The sequence below is a fragment of the Phaseolus vulgaris genome, chromosome 2 (assembly GCF_000499845.2).
Source record: "Phaseolus vulgaris cultivar G19833 chromosome 2, P. vulgaris v2.0, whole genome shotgun sequence".
Lineage (NCBI taxonomy): Eukaryota > Viridiplantae > Streptophyta > Magnoliopsida > Fabales > Fabaceae > Phaseolus > Phaseolus vulgaris.
The window spans coordinates 43,102,186-43,127,307 of NC_023758.2; the positions used below are offsets into that span (position 1 = coordinate 43,102,186).

General features: G+C 31.1%; 3 protein-coding genes across 5 annotated transcripts; all 3 read left to right on the forward strand.

The window, feature by feature from the left end:
* Window positions 1–1,859: 1,859 nt before the first annotated feature.
* Window positions 1,860–3,399, forward strand: LOC137812363 (early nodulin-75-like). Its single transcript, XM_068614308.1, has one exon. It carries the CDS (start codon window positions 1,877–1,879, stop codon window positions 3,155–3,157), a length of 1,281 nt encoding a protein of 426 aa, XP_068470409.1. The 5' UTR covers window positions 1,860–1,876; the 3' UTR covers window positions 3,158–3,399.
* A 3,504-nt stretch (window positions 3,400–6,903) lies between these two features.
* On the forward strand, window positions 6,904–15,270 carry LOC137812364 (uncharacterized). Its single transcript, XM_068614309.1, has 15 exons — window positions 6,904–7,372; window positions 10,615–10,759; window positions 10,879–10,987; window positions 11,105–11,245; window positions 12,160–12,264; window positions 12,977–13,060; window positions 13,143–13,258; window positions 13,407–13,508; window positions 13,789–13,902; window positions 14,003–14,059; window positions 14,139–14,205; window positions 14,310–14,363; window positions 14,470–14,544; window positions 14,642–14,677; window positions 14,851–15,270. Exons 2-15 carry the CDS (start codon window positions 10,740–10,742, stop codon window positions 14,962–14,964), a joined length of 1,194 nt encoding a protein of 397 aa, XP_068470410.1. The 5' UTR covers window positions 6,904–7,372; window positions 10,615–10,739; the 3' UTR covers window positions 14,965–15,270.
* A 2,741-nt stretch (window positions 15,271–18,011) lies between these two features.
* On the forward strand, window positions 18,012–22,107 carry LOC137812365 (uncharacterized). Of its 3 annotated transcripts, none has more exons than XM_068614312.1 (15): window positions 18,012–18,149; window positions 18,264–18,329; window positions 18,448–18,559; window positions 18,682–18,783; window positions 19,385–19,489; window positions 20,050–20,133; window positions 20,211–20,326; window positions 20,423–20,524; window positions 20,616–20,738; window positions 20,837–20,890; window positions 20,993–21,059; window positions 21,276–21,329; window positions 21,405–21,479; window positions 21,578–21,616; window positions 21,854–22,107. In XM_068614312.1, exons 2-15 carry the CDS (start codon window positions 18,313–18,315, stop codon window positions 21,968–21,970), a joined length of 1,167 nt encoding a protein of 388 aa, XP_068470413.1. In that variant the 5' UTR covers window positions 18,012–18,149; window positions 18,264–18,312; the 3' UTR covers window positions 21,971–22,107. The 3 variants fall into 3 exon arrangements, with proteins under 3 accessions (XP_068470413.1, XP_068470411.1, XP_068470412.1); XM_068614310.1 differs by having other exon boundaries at window positions 18,038–18,174; XM_068614311.1 differs by having other exon boundaries at window positions 18,038–18,174; window positions 18,724–18,783.
* Window positions 22,108–25,122: the final 3,015 nt, after the last annotated feature.

The window sequence follows — 25,122 nt, forward strand, 5'->3', positions numbered from 1 at the left end:
AATCCTGTGAGAATAATTTTATTTATTTGAATTAATAATATTGATATGTTATTCTGGTAAAATATTTACAAGTAAGTAAGTTCACATGTGACATCATCAAAATTAGTACGTAAATACCATTAATTCAAAAATAAGAATATTGGAATCAATTTCACATATTTTATTAAAATATGAGTATACAATAAGAATTAAAAAATTGAAATTTTAATTTTTAATATGATCCATTTTTTAATTACTAAAACCTATTTAATTCTACATTCAAATTATGATTTTTAAGAAAATTCTTCTTTTTTCCTCTCTCTCTCTCTCTCTCTCTCTCTATATATATATATATATATATATATATATATACAAATTAACTTTAAATCATACTTCTTGTCAAAACATATTCAAATACAGTATCTCTTGTTACAAATTTAAAATAAAATAAACGAGAATACTAAAAATACTTTAACTCATTAAAAACAACATATTTAAAAATATACACACTAAAAAACTCAAACTCTACACCAAAACTTCTCGGCTATAAGCTAGATAGAAATCCCCACCAAAAGAACTAATCTAACCCACAACAAAAAACTCACCGTAACAATCAACTTTAAAATATAATATATTAAGATTTTAAATTAAAAAATAGAGATCGAATATATTTTTTGAAATTGATTTTTATTTCTGATCCAAACTTTAAACCATTAAAATATTTACAGTATAAAAATTATTAAAATAAGTTTTTCTGATTCAATTTAAAGTTTCACTTCACAATTATAAGAATTATTTTCATACACAATAGATATATCGTATAAAATTTTGAACTGAAAATCAATTTCGGTAAAAAACTATATTTAGCCCAAAAATAAATAAATATTTTTATTTTTTTAGTAATATGAAATGAATGTATTTTTTGTCTTTTTAGAGATGTCAAAATACCATATAATATTTTATTCCAATTATTTTCTAATAGTAGACTGTCAAACAAACTTTATTTTTATATTTATCCATACTATATGAAACTATAAGACTTTGACACTCCCATTTTTACCTTCTTTCACTTTACAACGTATTTTATGATAAAATATTATATTCAATTAATAAATATAAATACAAATAAAATTTTAAAATAAAATAATAATATTATTAATTATTAAGTAAAAGTGTGGAAAAATATGAGGGTCAATATCATTCTCCTATTTTTATTTGTATATCTACTTTTACACAGGCAATTTATATAAATTTTGTTTAGATAGATAAATTCTTCATCATCACTCTAGCTATTTTTCACTATTCTATAAATCACCTAAAAAACAATAGTTAAAAAGAAAAAGCACACTTCAGTAAATAAACTTTTTTGCTGTCTGTAATGAAGATAAACACAATCGCCTCAATTTCCATTAAGTCCGGTATGCAAATTCTTTGATATTTGTGTATAGTTACACTCATAATATTACTTTCTTTTCAATTATTAAATTTTTAGAAATTTGTTTATTTATACTTAACTGTGGTTGTTAATGTTTAAGATCGTATTAATTATTTTTTTGTTAATTATATTTTTATTTTTATCTAATTTTTAAATTAATTTAAAATATAATAATATTTTATTAAGATATTTTATTTAAAATATTTCTTTTTCTTACCTCTGCATCTCTGCATAGTAAATTTAAAAGAAGTATTTGAATTCTTACAGAGAAAACTTAAACCCGAATTTTGCACAATAATTAATTTTGAAAACTTAAATAAAATAAGTAAAAAAAATCATATTTGGTTTTAAAAATGAATTTAAAAAGTAATATACCAAGTAAAATAATTTTGCATGTATCTTTTTCTCCTATAAATAGTTTCCAAGTGTAATGACTTTTTTCTTCACCAACAACTGAGACATATGAGTTGTTTACTACACTCACTTCTTCTGCTCCTTCTTGGAGTGGTGATTCTCACCACTCCAGTCTTTGCTTCTTTCAGGCCACGCATCTTCTATGACCCTCCTCCAACTCAGGAACCACCCACCTACCAACCTCCACCACCACCGCCACCCCACCACCCTCCACCACCACCTCACCACCCTCCATATCAGAAGCCACCACCTGAGTATCAACCACCTGAGTATCAACCACCTCATCACCATCATCCACCACCAGAATATCAACCTCCTCATGAAAACCCTCCACCAGAATATCAACCTCCTCTTGAGAAACCTCCACACCAAAAACCACCTCCGGAGTACCAACCTCCCCATGAGAAGCCACCTCCAGAATACCAACCTCCTCATGAGAAGCCACCACCAGAATACCAACCTCCTCATCATGAGAAGCCACCACCAGCATACCAACCTCCTCATGAGAAACCACCACCCGAATACCAGCCTCCTCATGAAAAACCACCTCATGAGACGACACCACCATATGAAAAGCCACCACCACCAGAATACGAACCACCTTATGAGAAACCACCACCAGAATACCAACCTCCTCATGAGAAGCCACCACCAGAATACCAACCTCCCCATGAAAAGCCACCACCGGAATACCAACCTCCTCATGAGAAGCCACCGCCGGAATACAAACCTCCTCACGAGAAGCCACCACCGGAATACCAACCTCCTCATGAGAAGCCACCACCGGAATACCAACCTCCTCATGAGAAGCCACCACCGGAATACCAACCTCCCCATGAGAAGCCACCACCGGAATATCAACCTCCTCATGAGAAGCCACCGCCGGAATACAAACCTCCTCACGAGAAGCCACCACCGGAATACGAACCTCCTCATGAGAAACCACCACCAGAATACGAACCTCCTCATGAGAAACCACCACCAGAATACCAGCCTCCTCATGAGAAGCCACCGCCGGAATACCAACCTCCTCATGAGAAACCACCACCAGAATATGAACCTCCTCGTGAAAACCCACCACCAGAATACGAACCTCCTTATGAGAAGCCACCACCAGTGTACCAACCTCCTTATGAGAAATCACCACCAGTGTATGAACCCCCTTACGAGAAGCCACCTCCAATAGTGTACACACCCCCACCATACCACCCTCCTCACGAGAAACCTCCTTATGAGAAACCACCAGTTTACGAGCCACCACCATTGGAGAAACCACCAATCTACAATCCCCCACCTTATGGCCACTATCCACCATCCAAGAAAAACTAATAACCAGTGGCCAACATCACATGTTTTGGTCTACTCAAAGTTAGACCTGTCGTTTGTCATATAAAGTTTTTTGTTTGCGTTTAGGAAGCACTTTTAGTGTTTGAAGTACGTACAATCTTTCCTTTCTGCGTGCACTGTTTCTTCAGAATAAAGGCTCTATGTGCCTCTTTGTAATATATAACTTCAGTTTCCCTTTCAGCAACCATATAACTATGGTAATGTCAATTATTAGTGCTTTTATCTGTGCCTGTGTTTCAATCTTCTGTCTCTACTCCTTAAGAAAGTACCAACAATGACTAAACTGCGTTATGCATGTTTGAAATATTTGATATGAATGTAGTACAAACAAATAAATTTGTGTGTATTTCTTCTTGGTTTGACACGGGCAACTTAACAGTATAAACTCAGACTCAAATATTTATTCTTACAATTAATATTTTTTATTATTAATTTTATTCCTCTTATTGTTATTTTTAAAAAATTATTTTTACTATTATTATTATTGTAGTTTTTTTGCTATAATACAAAATTGAAAGATGATATATAAAAAAAGTTAAATATACTCTTAAAAAAAATCATGAGTGTTGACAGAATATAGTCAAATTTAACGAACCCGTTTTATTGAACTTTATTTCTAAATATATATGAACAAGTAATCTTATCCTTCAACCATTAATATTTATTTATTAATTAAATATCAAAGTATGGTGAAAAAGACCTAAAAGTATTTAGCTTAATTTTATTTAATTTGCATATATAAGAAAAAATTGGTTAGTTGTATCCGTCTAAACTTTATGGATTAAGACTTATAAGTGGTACTTTTATACAAGGGTTAGAGCATTTTAATTTATTTATTTATTGATAAAAAAATCCAGTCGTATAGAAATTTTAGTTTTACGACTTTTTCACTTATAGATATCTTAATTTCTTTTTCTACTAATGTTTAAACTTATTTTTTGTTTGATTATTTGAAAAAAAAAATTATCAACTAATTTAACTTGTGGCTGAAATTTTGTTTTATTTGATTATATTTTACTAATTGGTATCTCACACCACATATTTTTGAAATATAAGTTTTTACAGCATTTTTATTTGACTTATTTATATAATTTCAACTATTTTTTTAATATTAACAAATATTTTTTTTCAAGTAAAAGTGAAGTTCATGTGAGCAGAAAAATAAAACGTGACTTTAAAAGAATAAATTAAGAATTCAAAGCTACTTTTTATGTTAAAAGTTGTGAATTAATCAGTGTTTTTTAAATATTTTGTAACAGAAACAACTCATTCTTAAAGGGTTAAGAACTTAATATATATAATAGTGACAGAAGTAATATATATAAGTATTTTTTATTAGGTGAAATGTATATGGTGAGGTGACAGGTCGAATTAGTTGGATGGGTAGATCCTTTCGTGCAAGACGACAACAAAGCCAAAATGAAAAATAGTTTTTTTTAAACTGAGAGAGAAAATGAAATGAAAAACAAAAGGTAAAGTGAAAAGGAAAGGAAGGAAAAAGTGAAAACAAGGTTAATTATGAGAGTTATGATTTATGAACATCTTACCTTTCTTTTTAAATGGCATATCGTATGGTAAAACACTTATCAAATGAAATGAATAATTTAAAAAATATTTATTAAATTTTTGATAATTTTAGTATAATTTTAACATTATTTTAAAAATATATATATTAATTTTTTAAAAATTAAAATTTTATTTTATAAATTATTATTATGATTATAAAAATAAAAATTAAATATTTATGAACTAATCATGAAAGATATTTTTCTCCTCCAAAAAATAATTTAAAACATACATATAAATCTTTATTATTAATTTATATAATTTATAATTATATAATATATAAATTCGTATTTCCATGTATTTTTGTCTCTGTTTCCGTGTTATTGTGTCCGTGTTATATTGTGTGTGCTACATATATTATGTTATTCACAATTACAATTACACATTAAATTTCCACTGGAGATGTTTATGAGCTTTTTCTAAAAAAATGTAATTATTTGAAACAACTCTTCAAGATTTTGACTTATTATTTGAAATTGTTTAATTTTTTAACTGTCTCTACATACAACTAATACTTTAAGCATAAAAAAAAATATTTTTCTCAAGTTTAAATTCAAGTTTAAGTTAAATATATATATATATATAATTATGAATTATTATAATATTTTAGTAAAATACAATTGAGTATAAATTACTAAATAATTATTTTATACATATTATATTTTTATAGAATATCTTTAATAATTCTTTACCAACTTGTAATTTTCGACGCGTCTTAAGCATCGAAGAATAGGGGTAACAAAATATATTGAACCGTCAAACTTATTTATCCCAATTTTTTTTTTCTAGCCAGATTGTTATTTGAAATATTATTATTTTTCTTTTTTTCTTTTAATTCATGTATTCTTATTTTATTTTATACTACATACATAACTATTAGTTTGAATTTGAATTATCTATTAATTTCATTAAAATATTTATTATTTTTTCTGCATTTTTAAAATGAGTTAACCCATCAATCTACCAACTTTTATCAACATTTTTTTATTTGCCTTTTATACGAATATTAAACCTGTATTGTCACTTTATTGCATAGAGGTACATCAGAAAAAAAAATTTCAACATATCGATCAATATTGCTTCAATTTACATATAATTTGACATTTTTTTTAATTAGATTCTTATTATTTGTCACAGGACATCAAATTTAATTGTATTATTATTGTTATTACAAGAATATATTAATTTAGTTACTTTGTTATTTAAATAATTACATTGTTCGTTTTGATGAATTGTTAAAACAAATACTTACATGGTCATTGTTTTGAAACTGAAATATTAACTTTTATATTTAATTTCTGTATGTCATAGACACGAAGACTCGTGTATTTTTCTTATTTTGTGTGATTCTTTCTATCAAATCAAATCAATGCTTTTAAGGTCAAAGAACCAAAATCATTAACCATTTAATCAATACTTATATTTTCTACATTGACATTAATGAGATGTTTAACTTTGTCGATGATTATTTCTATTATTAAAAAATTAAAATTCACAAAAAAATATTTTACAAAAGGTTCACTAGTTAAGTTGTTTTAAAATTAAAACTGTATACTTCTGTTTTTAAATATTTAACTAATAATAAAAGAACAAGTAAATTAGTTAGATAATAAATATAAATCTGGCTACGAAAATTTATCATTTTACTATAAGAAATAATTAGAATAGACAAATGATAAAAGAATTAGAAAATTGTACAAGTTGTTCTCCAGAGATATAATTTTAACTTTTCATTATTAGTAATAGCGAAGTTCTATTTGATACATGCGATGTCATTTTGTATACTTTTTTTAGTTATTTTTTTAATAAACATATTTTCTTTATAGAAATCGTAATTACTAAACATGATTTCTATTTTTTCTTTTTTTTTTATTAAAGTTATATTTGATAAATATGATTTATAAATTTCTTCCACTAAAAATACAACTTTAAAAAAAGTAGATAAACAAAATATTCATTAAGTATATGAAACAAAATTATGTATATCCAACACGAGTTTTATATGGTAAGAAATAAAAAGTTAAAATTACATTAAAAAAATTATGTTTCCAAATACATCTTAGTCAAATTTTTAATTTTTTTATAATGGTAATCTCTGGGCAGAATGGTAAATTTTGCATGTGGATGTGACTTTAGAAAGGAAAGGAGAAGGGTGGCGTAAAAGAAAAATAGTTGAAAAGTGTGACTTAACCATTTTTCCGCTTGAATTTTGCGCAGTGACAATTATCGTTCAGATCTTACTGTGCAACAGATTCAGGTGAAAGCAAAAAAATTACGACAACAGTAGTTATAAGTTCAAATATTCGTCTCTCTTTAAAGTTTGTGTACCAATTTTCTGAGGAAGAAGTTGCACACCAAAACGAAGACCGAAGTGCTAAAAGCAAAGCGAAATGGGTGTTGGGTTTGGCGGTGTTACAAACCCAAACCTAAGAGAGAAGATTCCAAACACAATTCTTGTTTACTCTTTCTGCTAAATCCTTTCTTTTTCACCATTGTTCCTCTCCTCGAAGAACTCCATCACCACCATCACCATTGCCGCAAACCTCAGATTTCGCTTCCCAGCAACCACCCTGATTCTTGTTTTTCCACTTAAAACCCACTCTCTTTGCCAGATCTTGCTTCCAGTTTCTGGTGCGCTTCTCCTTCTCCCCTCTTCTATTGTCTTTTTGCGGTTTTTAGAGATCGTGTGATATATATTATTCTGCCACTTGCTGTTATTAATTTTTCCTTTGTTGTTCCTTGTAATTGGGGAAAATGACACATGGTTACTTAATCTCGGAGTATTTTGGGGACATTCCTTGGTTGCTTAAACGTTGCTTGCGGTAGTTATTTGGAGAAAAGCAGCACGTGATTTTCTTGCTTATGGTTTATTTAATTTTATTTTGTTTTTTCAAGAATTAGGATGAGGGAGTGAAACGTCTTTGTAATCGGAGAATTCAAGTTGACAGACTGTTGAAATTTTTGGGTTATATGAAAAAGGGAAGAATTAAGCTGATAATTGATGTGACTGAGTGTTTAAATTGTGACAAAATGTATCCACGTGATTTAAACCAACATATGAAGTTGTTCGAATCTATTTTTTCATTAGGGACGTAACTCCTCACCTTTGGTTTTGGTTCTAAACTAAATTCTTTACTTTAGAGGAATAAAATCCTTTCACTATCAATGTACTTCTAGTATTAATGAAGTACGACTAATACATGGAGAAGTCCATGAGATTAGTAATATAGATATGACTCCTAAAACACTGACAGTTTTGATATTCGAATTCTTCCCATAAAGTTGAAGCTTGCTAAGATCTTAGCTTGTTACATGTAAACACACTCTTAGAAGAATCTGAAAGTTTAATGTTTCCCCCAATCAGAGAAGCTGGAGAGACAACATAGTAGATGAGACATTGAAAAGTTGAATAACTGCTGGAGAAACAACAAAAATATGACTAGATTGTCAGATGAGATTAAAACATTAAATAAGAATGGGGTCGTTCACAGACTGATGGTGAGATGGTCAGAATGTGGCATGGCCAAGGAGGAAGGGACACTGATGGAATAAGAAGATGCATACAAACAATCATGCACATCAAGTCCCAAACTCTCTAAATTATTAAATCAGAAACAACATTTGCAAGCTTCAAGCATAAAGAATTTTGGAGCTTCAAAAACCTTGAAAACTTAATGTGGCTTGAAAACAGCTTGTGGTTGGAAGCGAAGATGTCTCATTGGTGGGGAAGCGTAGCTAACATGGGTGAAATAAACCGTGAAAACTAAATATGGTTTCAAACAGAAATAACAGAAGTATTCGCATAACTAAAGCAGGGGAACTACTCGTGGAATGGAATGTTGCATAACCAAACTGATGTAAATGGGCAGCTAGATTTGTTTGTGAGACCAAGAAAAAGTCAAATGAGTGGAGGAGAACACTTTGGTCCCTATATTTAAGAACATAGGGAAAATTCATAATTGTGCTAATTATAGTCACCCCCATGAGACTATGGGAAAAGGTTACTAAGAGTAGATTAAGTTGAAGACATGGATTGTAGAGAATCAATTTGGTTTTATGCTGAGAAGGCCTATAACAGAAGCAATTTATCCTTTACAGAGGCTGATGGAAAGATAATTAGCAAAGAAACTAACATGGTTTTTTCTTGACTTGGAAAAAGCTTATGATTGAGTGTTAAGAAAACTATTGTAGAATATTTTGTACAAGAATGTTGAGTGCTCATATTTGGGCTGCATAAGACATGTATGTGGGGGGTAACTGGTGTGAAAACATTAAGAGTTGAGATTATGGTTTTTCCAATTACACCATGACTTAGGCTAAAGTTCTCTTGTTTAATCTAATCACGGATGTGCTTACCAGGGACATACAAAATTCTATTCCTTATTGCATGGTTTGTGCAGATGATATAGTTTTGGTTTTGAGAATCAAATGAAGAACTCTCAACTTAAACATAGGAAACATTACAATTTTAGCAAATGACAAGAAGAATTGATGTGGAAGTAAAAGTGGGAGAAGATATCATACCACATGTTTTTAAGTTTAAGTATTTGGGATCAAAACTACAAAACAATGAGGAAATTAATGAGGGTGTCGTAATAGGATACAAGTGGGGTGACTAAAGTGAAGAATGACATCAAGGGTTATTTGTGACCTCAAAGCACCTACCAAACACAAAGACAAGATTTATCATATTACTATGATCTGACTAGACTTTATGGTTGTGGGTGTTGGACTTTGAAGGGACAAGAGAGAAAGAGTTGCAGGAGTAGAAGTGAGAATGAATGATAAGAGGGATGTGTGGCCATACAAGAAAAGACAAGATACAAAATGAATGTGCATGAAGAGAGATTGGTGCGATACCAACAAAGAAAAAATAACATAAAATCAATTAAGGTGGTTTGGAATTTATTGAGAAGAGTAGAATGTACATGTACAAGGAAGGCCTCAGAAGGCTCTAGTATGAGGAGTAGATTGTATGATTTTTGGTCCTAGAAAGAGGAAAGGAAGATGAAGAACAAGAGGAGATATTTGGGGAAGTGCTCAAGAGGAATCTCATGGTAAATAAATAACCAAATCAATTAAGATGGTTTGGTTGAAGTCTATTGAGAAGAGTCGAATTTACATGTACAACCAAAACCAAGGCCCCAAAAGGCATAAGTATGAGAGTAGATTGTATATTTTTTTGTCCTGGGAAAAGAAAACGGAGATCAAGAAGGGATATTTGAGGAAGTGCTCGAGAGGAATCTCATGGTAAATAACATCATTGAAATTTTTGTCTATATTCAACCTGAATGAGTGGTCTGTAGAATCTTAAGACACTTGAATGCTCCAAGAAAAGTTTTTTTTTAAGAAAAAAGATCAACACTCAAAGCCCAAATTTCGAGTTCCATATAGGGGGATCACAAATTTTTCTTTATTTTTGTATCAATTATTTCCTATTAAGCCTTGATTTGATTTTGTAATAAATCTGTTCAGAATCAGATTTGAATAAAATTATGATCAGATTGTAGATGATAGGCTATTTGTTACTTCTTGATTACAACAGATTTGGTGTCCTCTTTGGCATTAATTCTGTCTATACATCAGTGGCTATTTTATTAAAACAGAATAGAGAAATAAAGTATTTTCTTCTCTCTTCTAATAATGAAGAATACAGAATCATCGCACAGATGTTTTACCAAATCAACAAAGTATTAGTGTGGTACAGTAATAATTTATAATATTCTAACAGGATATTCTTTTGGCAGCAGTGGGATATTGTATCGAAGTCTAATCTTTTTGTCTCATACCATGGTGTATGTTCCTCTTTTTTTAAAGCCATTTTCTAGTTCCATTCTGTAACATGTTTAGTTGGTTCTTTGTACTTTCTACAGGGCCTGTTTTCTTATAACAAGTATCTTTGCTCCTTATATGGGGGATCCGTGCCTTGCTAACTAGTGAAGAAGAAAAGCTCTCGTGTACAGTTTTATGAACATACAATCAGAAAAGCTTGGATATAATGGGGATCAGTACACGCAGGTCTAGTATTCATGGATGACCAACTTTGTTTATGTTGTTTGTCATTTCAAGAAATTTCAAATGTTCTAGTTTACATCAGAAACTAAATTGAATTGACACTTGCATATTGCTGAATACAGTTCTACCAATAGGAAACCAAGTGATAGTATGAGACTTATTGTGACAACTTTTGTTGGAATAGTTTTTGGCTTCTTTATTGGAGTGTCTTTTCCGGCATTGACTACAAAGGTGCAAACTTTTAGTACCTTACTGTTAGGCATACCTTGTGCTTCAGCATTTGATGGTTAAATATGAATGTTGTTGGACTTAATAATTAAACTCCAATGGCTCTTTAATGATTTGCAGTTGAATCTCCCATCCAGCCTGCTTCCTGCCATTGACATTTCTTACATTCAAGAGAAATATGCAGTTGGCAATGCACCGTCTTCTGTAAAAAGTAATAATGGCGACTCATCACAGCAGAAGTTAATAAATGATACATTGAAGGTACACAGCTCATGTCAGCCTTGTTAAGGACATTAAAATTGCTGGATGCAAGAAAGTTAATATCTGTATAACTTCTTTCATTGAGAATGAAAAAGATATAATTGGATAGTATAGTTGGAACAGATTTCACAATCTCTTTAAAGTTTCATGCACATTATTTGTTGAATGAAGGATGGTATAGAAAGTGTAATGAGTAAATGGACAAGAAGAATGAAGTAAATTTTTTCAATTAATGTCAGTTTACAATTTTAAATTGAGGTTTTGAGAATCATGCTTTAATGGGTTGTAGTGGATAGGCTCTCCAGATTAAGTGGATGGAAACTTGAGTTTCCGAATAAATAGGGTGCTGAAATTATTCATTTCTGTTGTTAGTCTTCTGCTTCCCTTTTATTTATTTATTTCAAAGGAAATACAGCTGTAGTAAGAAACAAGATTTAAACTGGCTGGCTGGCTTTCCTTAATGTAAATCTTCCTTTCAGTCATGCAACAGACTGCTGAGCCTAAAATTAATCATTATGCATTCTTGAGTAAATTTGTGAATTCATAAATTATTTAACTCTAGTTAAGATATGCTTAGAAAAGCTGTCTCTCTCTCTGTCTCCCTCTCTTGCACACCCACAAACTACTTCACCATCAACAGTCTAGGGAAGTTGAAATGTGAAAAGCAAAATTCCTTACAAGCAGAAACGATGTGCTTTGGTAAATCGTTGATTCAAATGCAAGGAAGAGAGTAGGAAATTAGTGCTGTGTGGTGATGTTACAAAATTGGAAAAATTAAATAAGAGGTGCAGAAAGGCCACATGATTAATTTGTTAGTGGCTCTTGGGTATGATTTTGTATTATACAATATTGGGAAACTGGTTTATTAAAGTCTGAAGAATAATTGCTGCAAATTTCATGATTCGGTATTGCAGATATGGGTTCCATCAAATCCAAGAGGCGCAGAAAGATTACCTCCTGAGATTATTGAAGCTGAGACAGACTTTTATTTGCGTAGATTGTGGGGTCAGCCCAGTGAGGTGTGTATCCTAAAACAACTTTCTTATTTCTTTTCCTTCTTTCTCCGGGAGCATATCTGAGGGTTAAAACATAGAAAACATGTTCTTTTGCATGCATATGCATATATAAATACAAATTAAGGTACTGTTACTGTTGTTAATAAACTTGTTAAAGAAGACTTCATGCGTTCCAAATTACATAAATCTTTTGATTTCACGTTGGATTTTCTAGAATCACCTTGAGATACAATTAATGGAATTTTAGATAAATTTCATATGTTTGGTTTTATGTTGAGGAAATTATTATGGTCACAACTTTGGATATTTTTTCAGTTGGATAAAAAATTTATGCTGAGTTTTAATACTACCTTGTTTTTATAGTAAAGACATCCAAACGTAAATCACATTACTTCAAAATCAATTTTAACTGTAATCAATTATGGAAAATCAATTTTGTCAATGGGCATCCAAACACAAACTTATATGTTTTGACCAGATTCTTTGTTTTGATGATGGAAAATCGATGTAACCCCTCAATTACAAGATTGAGATAATTTGGGAAAGAATACAGTCTAGAAAACTTTTGTTGCTTGGCACATGTGCATTTTTCTTCTAGCTTGATTTTTTATATGTTTGTTATTTGTTCAGTCTGTAAAATTTTGGACTGGAGAGGCCCCTGATGCTTTTATTGCGGTATATCATAAAAAGCATTTCATTAAGTTTCTGCTTGCAGGATTTAACCTTAAAGCCAAAGTACCTTGTGACTTTCACTGTCGGTCATAATCAGAGATATGATATTGATGCAAATGTGAAAAAGGTAACTATTAGTTTTTTTTTTCCTTTTTCTGATGGTTAAGCTTGTGTTTGGGTTTTTAAAGTAGTTTTGTAATTTGGAACAGTTCTCAGAGAACTTTACAATAGTTCTGTTTCATTATGATGGCCAAACAACTGAATGGGACGAGTTTGAGTGGTCAAAACGGGCAATTCATGTGAGTGTTCGCAAACAGACCAAATGGTAAGAATCCATTGTTCTCAATCATAAGTATTGGGTGCCAAATCTTCATAGCTACTTTTACCGTTATTGTTGTTTTCCCAACTAAACCAAAAGTGTTCTGGTAATGGAATATTGATGACATTAAGCATTTAATTGTTTTCCCTTCTAGGTGGTATGCCAAACGGTTTCTGCATCCAGACATTGTGGCACCATATGACTATATTTTTATATGGGATGAAGACCTGGGTGTTGAACATTTTAATGCAGAGAAGTGAGTTTTTAATGATACAAGACAAAGTTTAATTTTTTATATCCGTGTAAAGTTTTACGGTATCATCTGATTATTTGTTAATTTTTCTAAAAAGATTGTCTTTAAGTTAGTTAGTCAGTCATTATGTTACCTTTGAAATGTGGTAATATGTGATTAGATGGCAGTGTCAGAAATTTCTGTAATTGATAATGAATCAAAACAATTACATGTACTTTTGTATACTTGAGGTTTTATTTTTATTTTACTCATGAAGTTTGATATGCTCTAATGTCATTCGCAGATACTTAAAACTTGTGAAGAAGCATGGATTGGAGATTTCGCAGCCTGGTTTGGAACCTAATAAAGGGTTGACATGGCAAATGACAAAGAGACTGGGTGATCGCGAAGTTCACAAGTAAGAGAGGACTCTAGTGCTAGTTTTCTTCTGGTGCTTGTTATGCATAAGAATAAGAATGTGTAATAAGTTACTGCTTACTTTTTGTGATTTCAATCAGAGAAACGGAAGAAAAACCAGGATGGTGTAGTGATCCCCATCTGCCTCCTTGTGCAGCGTAGGTATCAATTTGCAGTATAATTGTTGTATTATCTATTCATACCAAACGGTATCCAATTTTGTTGTTACCCATGCAGTTTTGTTGAGATTATGGCTCCAGTTTTTTCACGTGATGCGTGGCGTTGTGTGTGGCATATGATTCAGGTTAAAGTTTACTCTTATTATTTTTTGCAAATATTCATTGGCTTGTTGTTTAATGTCTGTTTAATCGCTCTTTAATTAAGATTGTACCATTCTGGGCATTTCAGAATGATTTGGTCCACGGGTGGGGCCTGGATTTTGCTCTTAGAAAATGTGTTGAGGTGAGTCTGCTGTCTCATCAATTCATCAAATTTTGATTTTCTTTAATTGCAGTTGCTATCCTATTAAACCCTAAACATCAAACAAATATCTCTTATTATCATGTAGCCTGCACATGAGAAGATTGGCGTTGTTGATTCTCAGTGGATTATTCATCAAAGTGTTCCCTCACTAGGGAGTCAAGTAATTTGTTTTCCATGATTATTAATGTTAGTCTCATTGGTTGTTTTCATATTGCCGATGTAAGATATGCATCTTTTTCTGTGTTTTTTTTTTGTAGGGAGAATCAGAATCTGGGAAGGCACCATGGCAAGGGGTATGTTATATTATACCTGTTTCATACAGTTTTATATGTCTCTCTCACATCTATGTAATGTTTTTCTTTTCATACTTGTTGAACATTATTATACTTGTTATTTTACGCAAATACTTCGGTTACTGAATAATAATATGCATGATGATGAACCATGTCCATGGTGTCGGTGGCAGGTGAGGGAGAGGTGCAAAAAGGAGTGGACAATGTTCCAGAGTCGGTTGGCAAAGGCAGAAGATGCATATTACAAGGCCGTGGAAGTAGATATGTTCAATTCAACTACTCCTTAGTGGGGAAAACGGCAGAAGTTGACTTGTACACAGCCATCACCATTGTTGAGTTCGATTTTGCATGATATATAGTTTTTTTTTTTAAAAGTTTGTGGCACAAGTTACTTGCACTTATAATTCAGAGTCCTAAACAACAGTTCAATGCGGGGTTGCAGTGTTGGGAGTTAGAGAATTAGATAATATAGGTAAATGAAACTTACTGTAAGTAGTGTATTTGATTATAATATTCTTTGTTTTAGGAACGTTTGCTTGCAGGGAATACGAATGCAATACCGTGTAAAGGTATACACAATTTAGATCTGATAAGGAAGCCCTGGTTGAACCTGTAAACAAATCATGTTAAAAAATTCATTTGTCAAATTATAACTTAAATAGGAACGTAAGTTATAAAATGAAAAGAGATAGAAAGAAAATTATTTGTTTTTCTTCGCAAATAACTATTTAAAATTTGATATTTCTATTTCATTTATCCGTATCGTTTCTTTTCTTTATGTTTATAATCAAATAAAGTTGTGTCGGAAAAGATCACAGGTGCTTTTCAACAATTTCGGTGTGGAATTTGAACATAAAATGCTTTGCCACCTTTTTCCTGTGATGGTTATGACCAGGATTATTTTCTTAGGTGTGTGGTTTTCGGGTATGAGATTTTTTTTGGTTCCACCTTTTTCAGTTATTAAAGTAACTTGTAATGTGGTGAATGAGGTTCCTTGAAGCATACTTTTCTCTCTGCTTTAAATAGTTTCCCGAATATTAAGGACACATTACGTTTCACGAATTCCAAGGGATGTCAAATTGAAAATAGTTTATTGGTGTCGTAACGGAGAAACACATAATCCCAAAACATGTTTTACCAAATAAATTGTTTCCAATTCCAACAAAACCGCGTTCACATTCTTTGGTTGGTAAACAGTAATATTAGTTCTTGTAATTTCCTGTGACCTAAATTTCAGAAACCTTGAATTCAGAAATGACCTTTAGTCATTAGAAAAACACATAACTTAGTGTCCAATTTCAAAATATTTTTATAAAACAAATAATGTAATATTTAATCAAGATTTTTAAACATTTGAAAAAATTATGGTATTCAGTCAAAGATCACAAGATTAAAAAAATCACTTGTATTCAGAATTATATAAATTTCAATAACTTATTTTGTTGTATAAATTTGTGTGGATTTTGTGATATATATATATATATATATATATATATATATTGTATAATTTATTTTATAGAAAATTTGAAATATGTTATTTAGACAGGAAATTTTAAAATAAATTAAAATTCTATAAATTAATTAAAGCAATTTCATTACTTAGAATTGTAAAAATTTTAAATTTGACCTAAAAGTAAAAATATGAAGTTCTTAATGTTCTTTCTTCTTTTCATATAATCTCATGTTCAACCTTATTCGAAATATCATCAATTTGTTCCTTAATCAAGATATTTTGTAGTTGATGTCAACAAATCTTTTAACAACATTAATAAAATTATTATTTTAATTAATATTGATATGTTATTTTTTTATTCATATTATTGAAATTATTTTTTCATCGATTTAAACCAAAATTAATATTTCAAATTAGTCATTTATTGATGTTATGCATTTTAAATTATATCATTTGTTGTTATTGAAGTCTTTGAATAACTTATTATTATCATTTTAGTTAAATTATTGCTATTTTAGGGAAACTTAATTGATATTTTGAAAGTAATAGTTAGTGTGTTAATAAGAAGTTTTTTCAAAAACAAATGACACTTAAATTACACTTTTAGAAAGAAAAAAAAATCACTTTTCAGAAGGTTTAGTGACAATAGATTGTCTTGAAGATAACATGAATCATATTTATCCAAGGTTTATTTTCCAAACCCTAAAAAGCCAATGATACATTCACACAATTTCATTCACTTAACACCTAAAACAGTTATTTTATTATAATATAATATTTTATTTAAAACATATTATAGAATTATATATATAATCACAATAAAGTAGGAGTGATCTGGAGGGAAATAGATTGTTTTTATTAGCTTATTAGGAAGAAATTGAAAGTGTGGAAAGACAATGAAATAAGAAATGAGGTTCCTCGATAGTGTGTCGTGGTCTCGTGATTCCATGAGAAACACACGTGTACCAAGTCTTACTAAACTCTTATCCTTCTGAAAAGTAAACATAATTTCTGTCAATTTTAAACATTATTTTAATCTTGTTTGATAAAATATCATTAATATTATTAATCAAATAATAAATAACAATAATAATAATAAAAATAAATATAGTGTGAAATAAATAAATTTATATAATAATATTATTATTAATTAAAAAAAATTATATTTTTTATAATAAAACTAAATTTACTAACTTATATTTTACACATTTAAAAAAAAAATTACAATCATCACATCATTTACGGATTTCAATAAACTTTTATCACAAAGTCTAAACAAACTTACTTTCTTCACATTTTCTATTCAAATCACTCCAAATTCACTTTCTCAAATCTTTTCTTGAAACCAAACAGATGATAAGGATCTCAGGTTCTATAATTTAGACCGTTTAGAGTGTTTCGTCTAATGAGTACTGAGTACTGTTATAACTTATAACACTGAGGGTCTAATTCAGAACTTATCTACTACTGTATAAAAAATTCAATTATCAAATGGTGTTTTTTAAAGCTCTCAAATCAAATGGTGTGTTATTTAGGAAGAGTTCCATAAACTTCACTAAATAATAAAATTGAGTTGAAAAAATTTGTGGGGTAGTACATTTCTTGTATTAGAAAAAAGTGGACGTAGTTTCTTAATTTCTGAGCCACTGAGCTGGATATAACGTGATTGTGCTTCTTAATTTGTCAAAGAAACTTCACAGGTTACTTGGAGAGTTATTAGGGGAAAAAGCACATGCGTTACTTAGTTATGGTTCATCAGTTTCAACAGTGGCTTCTTTTTTTAAATTTGGTTCCTTTTGCTATTTCTTGGATCACACTTATAAGACCTGCTTTTCAGAGGATTCAGACTTCTACAATTGTCACTTTATTTATATGTTGGAAAAAACTATTAAGAAAATCCTGTGATGACTTTTCCACTTGGGTTGTGGAAGTGGAACAAACACCTTCACAGTGGAAGTATAACTAATCTGATTTATGAGTCTCACTAGATAACTATTTGGGGTGGTGGTATATTCCAAAGTATGATATTTTTCTCTCTTACCATGTATGTGTGTGTTTTCCTTTTGTTCTTTTCAATGGTAATCTGGTTGCCTTTGTTGAACTTCTTTGTTGTCTTATTTTCACTTTCAACAGGGTTTTTAACAAGCGACCTAGTTTCATATATGGAGGAAACAATCAGAAAATGGTGACCGCTCGCAGGTATAATCTTTGGAGATACATAACTTTGTTGCTGTGCTTGTTCTTAAGAAATTTTACATGTGCTATAATTGAAGTCAGCTACTACCTTGAATTGACATTTGCATTTTGTTGCCTGCAGTTTTGCTGTTAGGAGGCCGAATGAAAGCATGAGACATGTTTTGATACTTTTTGTTGGAGGATTTTTGGGCTTAATCATAGGATTATCACTCCCACCACTGTCCATAACAAAGGTGCAGAAATTGAATGTCTTATTCCTGATGTAACCTATGCTTGAGAGGGCATTTGTTCATATGGTTTGATGTTTGTTAGCTTGATCATGGAAGTAACTCTAATGGTGCTTAACAATTTGTAGTTGAACCTACCATATGGCCTGCTTCATCTCTCTTGTGTACAGAAAAAGTATATAGATAGTAGCACCACGTCCCAAAATCAGTTTCAAAGTGACCCAACAAAGGTACGTTTCTCTTCCAGTCAATGCTTCTCTTCCAGTCAACCATGTGAAGGACTTGGAAATTGTAGGGATACAGTGATTCAAGAAAGTTAGGGGGAAAACAGATTTTATTCAATTGTATAGTGGTTTAGCACCTTACTAATTTAGCATCATCATGCATCAAAGGGTTGTAGCAGTTAAAGTCTCCTGAGGGAGTATAGAGGGTAAATTTAGACTGAGTAAACGATGTGAGAAAGTGATTGCCTTTAGAGTTGTTTTATTCCCAAGTAGAGCTGTAGTATAATCACTACAAACCGTTATTGAAAACAGAATTCCTTGTGAACAGAAACAGTGTTCGTGATCAAATCAAATGTAACGAAGAAAATGAGATATTATTAGAGTTTTGCGATTTTATCTGACAACAGTGGAGAAGGAAAATTAAATGTAGCAAGATTCATAAGACCTCTTGGCTCTTCTTTTCCTATCTATCCTTTTGTTTTTTAATTACAAAAATATAAATGTTGAAGAACTTCTACTGTATATTATATAATATTTGAAAATATGATGTTAAAGTCTGTATGATGATGATCAGACAATTGCAACTTGTTTTCATGTTTGTATACAGATTTGGGTTCCAACAAATCCAAGAGGGGCAGAAAGATTAGCTCCTGGAATTGTTAAAGCAGAATCGGACTTATTTTTGCGAAGATTGTCGGGTGTTCCTAGTGAGGTGAAGTTTATGTGCTCAATGTAGATGCAGAGTAATATATATTTCGTGTGTTCTCTAATTATAAAGTTTGATGTTGATAATGCACATTAACACTTAAAATGAAATGTTTTGTTATATAGATTATCAAAGTGAAACTTTATTCATGATCTAAGAACAACATAAAGATACCTATCTGTATATAAGTTTCTTCTTATATAAAATGCAGCTAAAGATAGTTTAATTAAGGTGTTGTTAAACATAATGCAATAGTTAATAAAAGGGTGAAAGAAGTCTTATTCTATGACGTATACAATATAGAGTCTAACTCAAAAGTATAGTCCATGTGTATTAAATAAGAACACTCCTAAACTTAAAGCACCATATTAAGTTTCTTATTCTGCAAAATGCAGATCTTTAATATCGTACTTTAGGATTGTTTGAGAGGAATATTGCACAGTGAATACATGTGTTTTTCATTTATAGTTTTCTGTTTTTGTTTGATGCTGTTCCGTATCTTGGACTAGTGGTGCATCTAATACTTTTGGTTTATACAGAGAATTTGATCAAACTTCTATTTGCAGGATTTAACCTTTATACCAAAGTATCTTGTGACCTTCACTGTGGGGTATGAGCAGAGAAAGAATATCGATGCAGCTGTGAAAAAGGTTTTCTCCCGTTCTCTTTCTTTCTCCCTCTGCGTAGGCTTGTGGACGCGTGTTTAAACTAGATGTCATTTGAACAGTTTTCAAAGGATTTCACAATCCTTCTATTTCATTATGATGGCCGAACAACGGAATGGGATGAGTTTGAGTGGTCAAAACAGGCAATTCATGTCAGTGTTCCCAAACAAACCAAATGGTAAAAAAGTTCTGTGCTTAAATTTTCACATGGACATTTTCAGCCAATATTGTTGACCAATCTTAAAAGTGGTTTGTTATTTCTTTCTCCTCTCAGGTGGTACGCCAAGAGGTTTCTACATCCAGACATTGTGGCACCATATGACTATATTTTCATGTGGGATGAAGACCTAGGGGTTGAGAATTTCAATGCAGAAGAGTAAGTAATAGATATGGTATGTAATTACGTATTTTCTTTGACTTTTGGCATTGTTAAGAAAGTTTGAGTGCCCCTCTAATTCCAATTGCAGATACCTAAAACTGGTGAGGAAGTATGGCTTGGAGATATCACAGCCTGCCTTGGAACCTAGTAAAAGTACAAAAGGGGTGTGTTGGAATATGACAAAGAAAAGAGAAAATAGTGAAGTTCACAAGTAAGAGTGATGTGAACCTCCTATGCCTACCAGTTTTCTTCTGCTTTTTGTTAAATAATGTGAGATTCTTGACTGTTTATTTCTTTGATTTCTACTAGAGAAGCAGTGGAGGCAGGAAGGTGTAGGTTCCCTCTTCTACCTCCTTGTGCAGCGTAAATAACTCTCAAATAATCATTTCTTTTTCTGGGGTGTAAAAATCCTTATTCCATTTTTATCTGCTTCCACCATGCTGTATTAATAGTGTCAACATGCAGGTTTGTTGAGATTATGGCTCCAGTGTTTTCACGAAGTGCATGGCGCTGTGTTTGGTATATGATTCAGGTACAATGGTTACTCTATTTTATTTTTCAGACATCTCTGCGTATAAGCTATTCAGAATAGTTCCTGCATATCAAGACCACTTCATACCAATAAAAATGATCAACATAACATTGATTTGTTGTGTCTAAATTTCTGTAGCCAATTGTCCATGCCAGAATTACTCAATTGTTTATGGTTTCTATTAAGTTTATGATTGAAACACACTACTGATTGCAGAATGAATTTGTGCATGGATGGGGTCTTGATTTTTCTTTTAGAAAATGCGTTGAGGTGAGTCTATTACCTGATTACTTCACTCTCTATAAAAATGATATCAATGGTAAACTGATACTTCTTATGTTATAGCCTGCCCATGAGAAAATTGGAGTTGTTGATGCTCAGTGGATTGTTCACCAAGGTATTCCCTCACTAGGAAATCAGGTAATTATTTTTCCATGATTATTCCTATCATATTTAATGTTATTATTCACTCAAATGTAGCTATATATTACTTATTTGCTTTCCTTTGTGCTTGTCAGGGAGAAGCACAAACTACTGGGAAACCTGCATGGCGAGCTGTATGTTATGCACCTTTCAATGAGTAACATTGTTATTGGTTAAAATTTATCAAAGTCTACAAACTTCTGCTAATAATAACAAATAATGTCTAATGTTACTAAGATTTCTCTGCATATAAACTGGTTTTAGAATTGTTACCTAAGCTGAGGAAGAAGCAGTTTTGTACTGTTATGTTGGGTGTTTAATGGAGTTTGATTCTGAAATATGTGGTTGATTTCATTTGGTATTGGTGGCAGGTGAAGGAGAGGTGTGGCATGGAGTGGAGGATGTTCCAGGGTAGATTGACTAACGCAGAAAAGGGATATTACAAGTCCAAGGGAATTGATTTTTCTACTTTGCTCCTTCATAATTAGGGTCTCTTTGTTTACCATATCATTGTTTTCATATCTTATTGTTTAATTTGTAAGGAAATGTTTGGATCAAATTTATCCAATGAACAGGGAAAAATTAAGGAAATCATAGAATAAAGATTTTTTACACCATGAACCAATCATAAACTGTGCAAAAATCTTAGCATTATAATACTACAGCGAATTTAATTTATGATCAAATCAACTACGTGCAAAGACAAACAAAACTAATCATTGCATAATTAGAAATTATTAACCTTTATAATGTTTACTTGAATAATCTCTTATCTCTTAACTCATTTTTTAGTAAAAAGGAAATCTCTCGTCCATTTTCTCAAATTAACTAATTAAGCAGTGAAAAAATTAACTTATCATAAGTAATTAATGCACAAATCTTATTAGGGACTATATGTGAATTACAAGTTTTAATCTTTATCTCTGATATCTAAGTATTCATATATGCATTTGTCACCGGTGCTTCACAGAGTCAACAAAAAAAGAATTAAAACATTGGTAAAACTGAAATCTTTTAAACATAATAAGCAAATAACATTAAAATATAATCATTCCACGTAATTATACATAGATGCAATGTTCTAATTATTAAAATTGATTATATAAAGTGTAAGACCATATATAATTTGATTGCACCCAAACCAGATTTTGTTTTATGTATTACACACTGCAGGGAGATGGTGTGAAGAAAGTTTCCAGGTGTTGGTTTTCTTATATTTAACATTTTTTGAAGGATGAAGAGGGATTATCAAATATGAAAATGAGTAGCCAATTGTTTTTTTAGTTCAGATTTGATGTAGTTGCTCTGCTCATCTATTCACATGTTTCTCTACTGTTTGATTTCTGTGCTCAAAAATGTGATCAGCCATGAATGAAGATAATAACAAAATAGAAGTTAATGTTTATAGACTTACCCTTCTACAAAGTAAGGTTACCAAGGCTTTTATGTAAGCCACATAAGAAAAAGGATCAATGAGTTAGAAAAAACATAATATAGGCCCCTCTTTCTCCTTGATTACCAATGCCAAGAAAGCACTTTCATCGACAAACCACATGAGAATTTCTTAATTTTTCTCCTACCAGTAAGTTGTGTAAACTGAATAAACAACAAGAGGGAGATAACAGAAGTCGAATCAATGAAAAAATTAACCAAGATAAGAGAAAAGATTAAGAGTAAACATGTGATTAGAGTTTTCTTGGACAGAACTGCAAAAGGGACATATTTTGTTGAAACATACCAAACTCAATAAACTGACACATTCTTTGCATTATTCTACACATATAATACAGACTGCAATTGGAGAAAATCTGTAGCCACAACCCATTATAACTCCAAGAAAGTTTGTATTAACTCTGCAGGGGCTATGAGTATGTCTTGTAATCTGCAACCTTTTAATAATTGTTTTTTGACAGTAAAAAAAACTCCAAGAAAAGTGAAAAGAAAAGACCTTGATGCATTCATTTAGGAAGTAAAGACAGAAAGAAAGAAAGAAAGAAAGAAAAAGGTCCCTGAGTACTTCAGTTGTAGATTATTTATGATATGAGAAGTGGATAGTGAATTTGATACCATCTTAAAAGGGAGGTAAAAATTTTGAGGGATGAATTATTGGTAAAACTTTATATAAAAGTCTCACCCCAAAATCTTTGAACCATTTTAAGGGTCACCAAATTAATCATACAGCAATTGACATGAAGCCCCTGGATATATATATAGGTATATCATATGAATATACACAACAGAAGTTCAGGCACCCCTTGTTGACATGAGCCTAGCCATTTCCATCCTTTTGTGCTCATACAGAATAAAAGCCTCAGCTTCTTGATCCACGCTTTTATAAGCCTTGTGATTGTGGTTAAACCCAGTACTTTCATAACTTTTCTGAAAGTTATTGGCTTCTGCTTCAGCTACACTGTCTTCAGAGTTGGTTCTGAATGTCACATGACCCTTGCGATGCCTAGGATGTGTAACCTCTGCTGGAGGGTCGTACACTGGATACTCCTCAGAGGGGCATCGCCACCCATAATTGTTCCAATTGTAGTTTTGGTATGCCATTTTCTTTCTAATAAGAGGGAAATGTGTAGAAATGGTTGGTTTGTTCATCATAAGTCCAGCTACTATATATAGTTTTGTTCTTATTCCATGACGATGATGATGATTAGACTGAATCTAATTCCTCTTCTCTCACCCTTTAAAGGGCTGCATGCAATGATAATGTTCGGAGATATTTGAATGGAGCATCCAATTCGGTACTTTTGATGGATCAAAGAATATTCCAGTGCCATCAACTTTAATTTGTTCGAAGATAGCACAACTCAAATAAAATTTGATTATTCTCACGAAGTTGTTCAAAAAAACATCTAACTTTCTTGTTCAATCTTAACTTATATTTCAGTGCCATGGAAAATACTTCATAATCTGATGTCTAAAAGTACATGATCTGTTAACACCATACTAGTTTTTTTTATACTCATCAACTGTTTTGAATCTCTCTTTATTCTTTTTTATTTAAGATTCAAATAATCAAATGTTTGATAAATTAGTAAGTTTTTCATAAATGATCCTGTAGATAACAAAACCCAAGTCATCACTGTGACATAAGAAATTGATTACATGCAATTTTGTTTTCAAGTCATGTATCCATCATAAAAGATAGTGAAGAAAAAGGTTAAATTTGATTCCTAATTTGTGGAGGAAATTATGAGATACCAATATTCCTTCTTTCTGATAGAATGCAGTTATTAGGTTGGACCCGTAAGACAATTACAAGGGGTGAACAATGTGCTAGATTCATTTTATTCTTACTTATTTTTTTACCTTAAGTTTGGCATGTTTACTTTGGTTTCAACCACCATAGAAAATAATTAGAGATCCAATTTTAAGTGTGACGTTAGTTTATATTGTGTTGCTATGTATAAGTAAATTGGAAAATACTTTCAAAAACCACTTTGTTATGTTTTAGTTTATGCTTTTACCTTTCTTTTAATAAAAAGTTATATGTGAATTCCATGGAAAACTAATACTATCAATTCTTACAACAAATCCATAGTCTAATCATATATATATTATTAAATAAATAAATAAAAATAATTAACTCTTATGTTATGAATTAAAAAAATACCCAACATAAAGAGTAAACCTT